Source organism: Triticum urartu, chromosome 5, assembly GCF_003073215.2.
Source record: "Triticum urartu cultivar G1812 chromosome 5, Tu2.1, whole genome shotgun sequence".
NCBI classification, from domain to species: domain Eukaryota; kingdom Viridiplantae; phylum Streptophyta; class Magnoliopsida; order Poales; family Poaceae; genus Triticum; species Triticum urartu.
In genome coordinates this window covers 373,633,796-373,644,026 of record NC_053026.1, presented here as the reverse complement: position 1 = coordinate 373,644,026, position 10,231 = coordinate 373,633,796, and the positions used below count along the sequence as shown (strand labels likewise).

General features: G+C 41.0%; 2 protein-coding genes across 3 annotated transcripts; one reads left to right on the top strand and one right to left on the bottom strand.

The window, feature by feature from the left end:
• The first annotated feature begins 338 nt into the window (after window positions 1–338).
• On the top strand, window positions 339–3,564 carry LOC125509113 (ubiquitin domain-containing protein 1-like). The gene is made up of 4 exons (XM_048673996.1): window positions 339–510; window positions 2,600–2,722; window positions 2,881–3,000; window positions 3,082–3,564. Exons 1-4 carry the CDS (start codon window positions 354–356, stop codon window positions 3,144–3,146), a joined length of 465 nt encoding a protein of 154 aa, XP_048529953.1. The 5' UTR covers window positions 339–353; the 3' UTR covers window positions 3,147–3,564.
• A 513-nt stretch (window positions 3,565–4,077) lies between these two features.
• On the bottom strand, window positions 4,078–9,506 carry LOC125509112 (sulfite exporter TauE/SafE family protein 3). 2 transcript variants are annotated; one of them, XM_048673994.1, is made up of 13 exons: window positions 9,256–9,506; window positions 8,876–9,133; window positions 8,392–8,551; window positions 7,160–7,360; window positions 7,001–7,065; window positions 6,863–6,890; window positions 6,707–6,783; window positions 6,529–6,615; window positions 5,985–6,035; window positions 4,997–5,218; window positions 4,811–4,904; window positions 4,587–4,727; window positions 4,078–4,489 (listed from the first exon to the last, which is right to left on the bottom strand). In XM_048673994.1, the coding sequence occupies exons 2-13, from the start codon at window positions 9,080–9,082 to the stop codon at window positions 4,404–4,406; spliced, it is 1,419 nt and encodes a 472-aa protein (XP_048529951.1). In that variant the 5' UTR covers window positions 9,083–9,133; window positions 9,256–9,506; the 3' UTR covers window positions 4,078–4,403. The 2 variants fall into 2 exon arrangements, with proteins under 2 accessions (XP_048529951.1, XP_048529952.1); XM_048673995.1 differs by having other exon boundaries at window positions 8,876–9,130; window positions 9,256–9,499.
• Window positions 9,507–10,231: the final 725 nt, after the last annotated feature.

The window sequence follows — 10,231 nt, the reverse complement described above, 5'->3', positions numbered from 1 at the left end:
CATGCAAAGCCCCCTGATTTGCTTCCAGTTTGCGAGTAAACGGACATGCGGACTCGTTGCCAACAAATACATGCCTGTGTTGGATGCCTTGCAACGTCCAAACAGGTCGTCTCAGACGTGTGCGGGTGTTTTGAGGGTCCGTATTGGAGATGACCTTAGCAAAACGTTGAGCCATATTGTCTTGCTTGCAAGCTCTGTTTTTCTAGGGTCATTATTATGCTATTGGCTTCAGTTACTCTATTATTACGTTGTTGTATCCGATGTTCTCTCCTCTGATATAAGCAAGGTTTGATTTAATTATTAATTAATTAATTAATAAAATCATACTCCTATAAACGAAGGCAGGAGAGCTTATGAAGGCGCTTTCTATTCCTTTCTTCCGTAGAAGCTCGGAAGCCAAGGCTGCCTCCCCCAAAGCCCTCCACTCCTCCACGGCTTCACCACCGAGAAGCAGGATTCTCATGGGCTGCGCAGGATCCACCCCCAAGGGCGCTGCGGCCGCCGGAGGCGGTAAGATTTCACGATCCGAGCTCCCAGCCCCTCAGATTTCCCCTCCTGTTCTTCGCTTTCTGCTTGATCCGCCCGGTTAGGATCGGGTCCTTGCGACAAGATTTCTGTGCGACTCGCGGAATTGGGTTCTTGGAGTTTGAAGATTTTTTGGTCCCTTTAGAGGGCGTGCGTTTTGATGGCGTAGATGGCGTCAGTTGTGTGATGGGAATGGATTCTTGGTCGAGCCGTGCTTGGCAGGAATTGATTTCTTGGTTCCAAATCGAGCTAGGTTATCCAAGTTGAGTTATTTGTGTGTAGGTAGTTGCTTAAGGGCTTGGCAGGGATTTTCGGGTGGCGCCTTCGTGGAAAGGGATTATTGGTCGAGTTGTGATTTGGGTTTGAGTTGGCCGGTAAAAATTGCAGGAGTGAAACTTATGCCCACCGGCGAACTGAATGGGATCATTTGTTGTGCGGATTTCCTTGGTGAATGATTAGTTTGCGGCGATGGGATTCTTGGGGAAGATGGAGTTGCTTCCCCTTGTGTAACTAGAGAGTGCTCTGCTGAACTGGATCGTGTAACTATTGTGTGGCGACAGGAGTGTAAATTAGATTCTTTTTTTATACATTGTTGTCCCTGTGTGCATAACGTGTGGAAGATGTTATAGGACACTTTCTGGCTTCGTTAATCATAGTTTGGTGAAAGGAGGTCATGATCAGTGAGTGTGTGAACATGAGGATGTAACTGGATTTGGATCTTCCAAAGTTGTTAGCTGTGATAGACTTGTTGAACTTGTGGATAGTCCAAATTAAGCATGGATGGCGAAATTGTCTTTTCTGAAGAGAATTTTTTTTGTTCTTTCCAGTTTCTTGTGTGTGACAAATGTTTCTTGATCCGACAGCATGCACAACTATGCTTTGCTACATGACGCATAGTTTTGATTTCTGTATGATTTGTTCTGAATGGAACTAATTAGTTAGCATAGCAGTCAACAAGACATAGTTTTAACATTCATTGCATTCTTGGGGGTGTGATTAACATCTCTGTATCTTGAAGGTTTCTGTTTTCTTTTGTGATATGTAGTGGTTGTTTATTATGACAATTCATGAGCAAATGTTATATTTTGGATCCTATTCTATTGTCCTGAATCCTGATGCAAGGGACATGATATTTTGTGCAAGTTGAACACTGAAAGCTGGAACTATACAGGATTTGGTTTCCTTGTTCATTACATTTGAGTAGAGTTGTATTTTATGTATTCAGCTAGAAGTAATAGCTTAGTGTCTGGTAAACTAATAATGGTGTCAACATTTATTGAAGAATATGGATGGTTGTTTAGTTAGCCTAATCAGCTTGGAGCCTGACAAAATGTATCCACAAGGACTAGGTTGTGCTAAACTGCTAAGAGTATTATTATGTTTTGAACAATTCTGTGGGGCTTGGTATTTGATAAAGAAGAAGCAAGTGACGTTTGGAACGTGATGGTAGTATTATGCAAGTCCTGGTGCATCATATTGTGTCTGTTGAAAATGGTACAAAACAATTTGTGGAATTTTTAGTTCTTGCCACTTGCCAGTATTTTAGATAGTTGATGACCTCATGTAGATCTATTAAATACATGCCTGACTACTCATTGACAATATCTAATCTTGAATAATTAGATGAAATAACATTATTATATATCTATGTGTGTTTTAGTCATCTCATGTACATAGCATGGATCAAATATTATGTCCACTCAATATTTGATTAATTCCAATTGTGAGTTGTTGGCACTGATTAATTTTGATTTATGTTACTTAGTCCCTATAAGTTAGTTTGTTGGTGCTAAAAAAATTCTAGTCACCACATGTAATGTGTATATTTGTGGTAGACACATAATGAGAGCAGGGCTAGAAAAATGCCTTAAAATTTAAAGGTGAACTTTTCATCGAATAGTAAGTTGCACAAGGATGTTCCTATTACATAGAGATGAGTTTTTAAGAGCCAAAAAACTAGCGCTGTTTGTCTTTTGTCTTGCACTGAATTTACTCTAATATCTTTTAACTGTGAATACTTATTAAGGCTTCACTGGTCATCTCATACATTGTGGCTTATTTTTCAATTATGCAGAAGCTACGAAGAAAGTCAGGAAGCCTAAGCCCTGGAAGCACCCCCAGCCGATCACAATTGCCCAGCTCAGGCAGATGCGTGATGAGTTTTGGGACACAGCTCCTCACTATGGTGGTCGGAAAGGTACTTCTTACTCTTATGCTTCTGTCGTGTGTCTTTACATAATTTTGCTTCCTATTAAATTGATAGTTGAGCTCCACTTTCTTTTCATGCTTGTATGTATAGTTCCCTTAGCTGCTCATGTACGCAATCCTTGCACTAACCATTTAAGCCTTCTACAGAAATTTGGGATGCCCTTCGTGCTGCGTCAGAGGCTGATGTAGCCCTTGCACAGGCAATTGTGGAAAGTGCGGGCGTAATTGTTTCAAATGCTGACCTGACTCTATGCTATGATGAAAGAGGTTTGATTTTCCATCTGATTCCTTTTTTCCCCACTCTTTCAACTGTCGTTCAGGTAGTTTACCAAGCTATTAACATTTCAGGTGCTAAATATGAACTGCCGAAGTATGTTTTGAGTGAGCCAACCAACCTGGTCCAAGACAGTTGAAGGGCAGCTGCACAATGATCTATTCATGTAAAAAACTGTAAATCACTTCAGATGCTAAAAACAACGCCTTGCTCGAGTGTCCTGGTAACAGGAGCATGGTTGATTAATGATTTCAAGCATGCTTCTGGTAACTGTCAGCTTACAGTTTCCCCCCTATCGTTAGCATACAATGTTCTCTTCTATCTCGACTGTCTTCCGACGATTTAGATAAAGTTGTTCATAGCATCCCCTAAATTGGTGCTACTGTAAACACGAGTCTTCTTAGAAATCTTCGTTATGGGTTAGAAACTTCAGAATGGTGCGTTGATGTTTTGTTACAATGATATAAGTTGAAGTATGGCAATACGTTTCAGAAAGGAAAAAAGAGAATGTAACATCTGTTAGTTACAATGATATATTTTAAGTTGCCTATAATGCATCAGACTGTCACTCTTTGCCTTGTTGCCATGCCCATGCATTGCCTCGTTTGAGAATGCAAATTGAGGAATGTGATACGTAGGAAATCATGATCAAAAGATCTTACGGCGGCAGTAGTTACTTTATTAGTACAAGATATCTGGTGATGCTGACATGTTCTGGAAGGATGTAAGCGCAACCATGCTACTATAGTACTGGAGTGTTTCCCCGCAATAAAATAAAATAAATAGTACTGAGTGTTACATGTTCATGGTCTGATGTTGGTTCAAATTAAGAGATAAGTACAGAGGCCAAGTGTTTTCGGCAGCACTGATTATTGGCGATGAGTGGCGCTATAATCTTTGTCTGGTGATGTAGATTGTGGGTATGATATATGTTGAATTCTGAAGAAACATGCTATTTTTGTTGAATGGGTAGGACATCCAGAAACATGAAATTCTGCCGGCGCTGTGCATCGAGCGTTTGATAATGGGCTACACGCCTATCTGCAGGGGCATTCTCAGTGAACAATTTCTGACAACAAAATGCACATCTATGATGATATTCTGCAGGGCATAAGAACAAGTTCACTAAATCTATTACAAGATTGGTACAATGAGATAGGCACGGTGAATTGACTTTAAACTGAAAATTCAGAAATCAGTTCCAGAAAAAAAGTGTGCTCCAACATTTACCCCAGTTCTAACCCCAAGCGGTGACCTCTGATTTTTTGTGCGCTAGATTACATTCTGATTACATGGCTAAAGGTATGAAACCTGAACCACCTATGAATTGAATCTTCAATTTAATTCCGGTTCCTTACTCGAATGACTGCACATGAACGTTAAGCCCGCTTGCATCCTATGCATCATATTTGCAGAGGTTCTCAAACCCCATGTACTCATGTTGCTCCATCTTGTGAATCATGTTGGAGATACCGACCCCACCTGAAGATTGAAAAGAAGCAGCTTCTGTTACACATTGTTCAAAGTTCAAAAACAGTGGGCATTTGATCAGGGCAGTGTCAGATGTTCGAAAATGTACCAAGAGAAATTGCGCTGATGAAGATCATGAAAGCCAGTATGAAGATGATGAGTGATGCCCGCCCTAACCAACTGATCAACCTCCTGACTACATGCTGCCCAATAATGGCAGCAACGAACGCCACAGCAACAAAGTAAGCAGCTGAAGAAAAGGCCAAGAAATTGATTCAGTACATGCCCAGCCCTATACCAAGAAAAAAATGTGAACCAGAGGGATAGTGTTACCATAAGGAACTGGAAACCGGTTCAAGAGGTAGTATTCCACGACAGACATAGAAGCAGAGAACATCATTGCAAACGTGGCGGTAGCACTTGAAACCTATGATGGTTTCAGTTAAGGAGGCATTCTTTATGGCCAAATCATAACTTGTTGACATACATAAACGTGAAAACTGGGGGGGTGGAGTGTACCTGGGGAGGGATGCCGAGCTCCAAAAACAGTGGTCCCATGATGAAACCACCTCCCAAACCTAGCAGACCGCCGACGAGCCCTGCAGTGACACCGAAGAAGCAGTATATGCAGAGCTGATGAAATTTCAGGGTAGTTTGCTCATTTCCCTTTGATGATAGCACCCTCTTCCCGTTCATCAGACCCAGTGCTTCGTACATAGTCACTCCTACAGAGACCGGGATCTGCACCAAATGAGTAGAAAGATTTATGACAGTGTATGATCAACATTGATACGATACAACAACCCTTCTTTCATAATGTCAGAAATTAGCCAAGTAAACCCAACAGTAAAAATTGGTCCATATAGGTGGTGCAAAATCATAACTTTGTACAAATTGGTAGAGAAAATTGGGAGCTTAAATCACATGTTAATTAGTAGGAAATATGTTGCTCAAAGTGACAATGTATGTTTTTTTTTGAGTAATCACCGAGGGGGAGAGGATCCCCGCCTGTATATATGTTGCTCAAAGCGGCCCAAGGACCAGTGTTACAAGAGTTTACAGAGTCACGGCAATCCATGAAGAGAGGTAGTCGCGCCAAGACAAGGCGGCTACCTTATCACTCGGTTCTCTAAACCGAAGAGTCCAAAGATCAAAGTCCCTACATAAGCTAGTAATGGTTACACGTGGACTATGGTTTTCAGTCCTAAAAGCAGCAGCATTTCTTGCTTCCCAGATTTTCCAAAGAATAGGCAAAAGGATCCCTGGCCAGATAGAGGAGTCGAGGTGCACCTGTGTGGGGATTGCCCACGATGTATGGCTTTGAATCTCTAAGTTTGTGTAGTTACATTTGGAGTTCAACAAAGACATATGAGATAATTTATAAATCTTGTGATAAGATTGATATTTGGAACACAAATTCCAGTGGTTAAGTATTTTACAGGATCTACATAAATCAGCATGGATTTTTGGTATAACTGGGGTAAAACAGGTGCGGAAATATAAATACCTGGAGAAAGTTCAAGACCCAGTACCACGTGGAGCAAGTAGGAGCATAATTCTGCAAGTATGAGAAAAATAGCATAGCATTGAAGTATTACTGTCAAAGATAGAAAGCTATAAATTTAGTTCAAGTACAATAGTTTCTAGAAAATAAAGTGACAGCATTTGTATGTGTTTCTTTTTCAAATTAACTGAAAAGAGCAGAAGATCCTGAAACGTCTTATGAAAACTGACTTAATGGATCGGCTGTACATATTGATTTGATTCCTATTTTTTCTGAATGAATTGGTCATAAAGGATGTTTGTTTACTATCACAAATTTGTGAGACTAGATGAACGAAACATTATCGTCCGCTTAAGACAAAAGCAAAATCAAGAAAGAGAAAATGCTTGCTAGTAAGGCCAAATAAAGCAACAAAAATAACAGAAATAACCAAACAAATGTGCTGAGTTATAAGACAGCTAATAATGACTTGGTAAGAAGCTGGAATTAGATGCGTCTGAAATTTTTATGACCATTTTAATTTGTAGTTTTCAATTACAATCCTCACCTTTGTTATCTGAATAGCAAGGAATGCTAGCCACACGAATGTGAGAAGACCAAACTCCTTCCAGTAAATGTTCTTCATAAGTGATGGCTGAAATATTGGGAAATTCTAGGTTCAAATTCTTGAGAATGAGATCTCCAACAAATGCAAGGAATTATGTATATTGTCATGAGATGTTTACCGCTTCATCTGAATGGGGTTTGACATCAGCTGCGGCACCTGGTCCTGTAGAGAGTGGTGCATACTCTGGTTCCTCGCCTGAAAGGTTGAAAAATACGAGCATTAATATTTTGATTTGGTGACAGATGAGAAGCACTTCGTTTTCTAGCATTCTTACTGGTTTGCTCCAATCGTTTCTCAGCTTCCTGGAAGAAATGAAAAAAGATCCATTAGCATACAAAAGGGGCAAACAAAAGAAGCGGAGATAAATAAAATCACTTTTTATAAACATGATGAGATAACTGTGGAAGATTACCCTTTTGATTATTGTCTCCTTTTTCCATGTCTCAACACCCTTCAGGAAAGCTTTAGTTGATGTGCCTACAATTTAATTTGGGGAAGCAAAGAAAGGTCATTCATGAGAACTAGATAACCAAAAAAAAACAAATGCAGCAGTTTAGGGGTTAATCAGCACCTAGGAAAAGGATTATCAAGAGAACTGTGACCAGCCAGTCAGGGAATATAACATTGAAAATAACACCGATGCTAATCCCGAGCATTAGCATAGGCTGGATGAGCAGTGCTAGGTCATAGTCGATCACCGGCATGTCCAAAGTCGGATGTTTCAGCTTGAGATTGTAGTACACAGTTGAGATAGCTGCACCAGTGATCATACCTGTCCAAATGAATGCAAAATATCAATTAAAACCGCTGAACAAACATTGTATTTGTAACTAAATACTTATATATTATTCTATCATATTTTTGCAAGACTCGTATAGTAAGTCAGCAACCAGAGATTTCTATGAATTGTACTTTGGAGTATAACGATGTCAACCAACAATTCTGAGTAGAGGGATGTAATTATGTGTAAACGTAAATGAATTCCTAAACAGCAGGGATGTATACTGACGATAAAGACACAAACCAGATAATTAGTATACAGGTTGGAAAGAATATCTGGGAAATGAAGGTGCATTGTTATAAGGTTGTAGACGCTGTGCTGGCGCATGGTGCAGAGTTAGGTCACGAGTTCCAAACGAAATAGCTGGACGGTGACCCTGACTTTGTGCTCAGTTCGGTAGATGGAGACGATGTTGTTGGTCGTATCGTTTAATGGAATAGAAACACACATTTAAACCCTAATGCAGGATCATTGCTCACTGAACTTCAATATTTCAGATTTGCATGTTAATACTTTGATTATTGTATAGCCTTCACACCTTTGTAGCTACTTCTTTTCATGGAAACAAGTAAACATAGACTTAGCCATTAATTAAGTATAAGTGAGCCAGACAAAGGCAAAAAGGCGTAATCCGATACACATGAATATATAATTAGCAACCATCACAAGTTACCTACCTAACATAAACAAAACAGAATAGCGTTAATTGCCCCTTTAGGACACTTAAATACTCTAATTCCAAACTAATTTGCCAGCCTAACTTTCCAACAGCAACAGAACAAGCAAGATCCCTCGAAAAGAGGTAAACTAATGCACACATGAATCAATCAGTACAGCACCTCATACTTGAAAAGGAAGATACCTAGAAAAGAGGCAAACTAATGCACACATGAAGGAATCATTACAGGACCGCATACTGAACATGCTTGAGAAATGAATGCTTAGGGACAGCAAGAGCTGTTGCTTTCAGAGCAGGCAGGCACAGAAGAAGAAAATCCCAAAAGAAAGAGCTGGATCCTCACACTTGGATATGGCAGTTGAAGACTTTGGATCGAAACCGATGATCAATGTCAACATCGGCACAAAGATCCCGCCGCCACCAACGCCCCCGACGCTCCCAAATGACGCGCCAAAGAATCCGATCAGCGACCCCAGCACCATTTTCCATCCGAATTCCATCGGCTACCACATCCACAAAATCCACCAAATTAGCACCACACATATCAAAAAGAAGAGAGTGCAGATATACTGAAAAAGTATCACACACACAGATGTACATAGTTTGGAGTTTGAGCTACATAATAATTAAATTAAATCAAGAAAATTCAGTTCCCTCATGCATGGGTCAAGCTGAATTCCCACAAAACGAGCGGGTAAAAAGGTGCAGCAGTTCATCTCATGGCTAATAAAATACAGTAACTGAAAGCAAACTACAGTAGAAGCTAGTAAAAAAGACGCGCTGGTTAAAGAAATGCTCGGAAAGCTGGGGCTTGTTTTGCGTGTTACCGGCCAAACATGCTGGTACGAGTTCCTGTCGGTCTGCCACATGAAATTGGCAATCTTGTTGAGGAGGCTGATCTCCTCCGGCGCCGCCACCACGGCGCGGTCGCTGGGCAGCGAGAGCCCACGGTCAGCGGCGGCGACGGCGACGGCGAAGGCGGCCGCGCACGCGACGCCCAGCGCGGCAATGGCTTGCCGCATCCTCCTCCCCATTCCTCGGACCCAGCCAAGCCAAGAAAGGCAACTTCCTGCACCGCTTTCCTACTTTTTTTCCCAACAAACGAAAGAAAGAGAGAAGAAGATAATCAGAGCTGGAGGGCAGGCTGAGCCTGAGAAATCATGGAATTAAAACTCCTTCTTTGCGGCTTGGGATTGCGGAAACGTACGAAGGCCGCCGCGGCTGTCCTTCTCTGGATGATTCCTGATGGTTCTCTCGGGTGCACAAGACAGACGTGCGGGAAAGACAGAGACGGTCGAAGCCGCGGTCTCCGGCCGTTCGGACTGGGAAAGGAGGCGGAGGAAACTCGCCGGAGCCGGACGCAATGCAAGGGCGACGGGAGGAGCCGGGATTCGGCGGAGAGGGAGAGAGGGAGGGAGAAGAGACACGTGAGAAGGGGGAGGCTACGAACGAACTCGGGCCAAATTTAGAGGGACAGCGAGGCAGTTTGCAATATACCCACTACACGGCGGCAAAATTACGAATTGGCCCGTTGAAATATTTACTTGACATTCACATGTAGGAAACGTGGATTCAGAGAGTACAGCAGTGTACAATATTCCCTCCGTCCGAAATTATTTATCGTAAAAATGACTAAAAATAAATATCTAAAACTAAAATACATCTAGATAAATTGATTTCTTCGATAAGTATTTACTGACCGAGAGAACATTTTTTTTGGTATGACTGAGACGGGATCATGGACGAGTAAAAAATGCATTTTTTTTTTGCAGGGTAAACAAAGGAGAACTTGGCGTGTGAAACACTAAGAAACTACTCCCTCAGAGCATAGGAGGGAAAATCGATTTATGGATGGAATCAAATACGTAGTATTTACAAAAAAAAATCTTCGTTTATTGGAAAAGAATCAATATACTTTTAATGTTGAATCGGGATTCACTAAAAAAATTCTTTCCGAATTAATTTTCTCAGTTTTATTAACCCGGGCGGCTCTTTATTATTGCTTTAAATTTGTAGTTCTTGTTTCAAGTTACAATTTTTAATTCTCTATTTTTTTATTAATTATATTGATGCTTTATCACATTACTTTCATGGCGCCCGTTTTTCCAATTATGAAGCATGGCTAAGTGATCCTACTCACATTGGACCTATTCCTAAATATTTATCTTTTTAGATATTTCAAC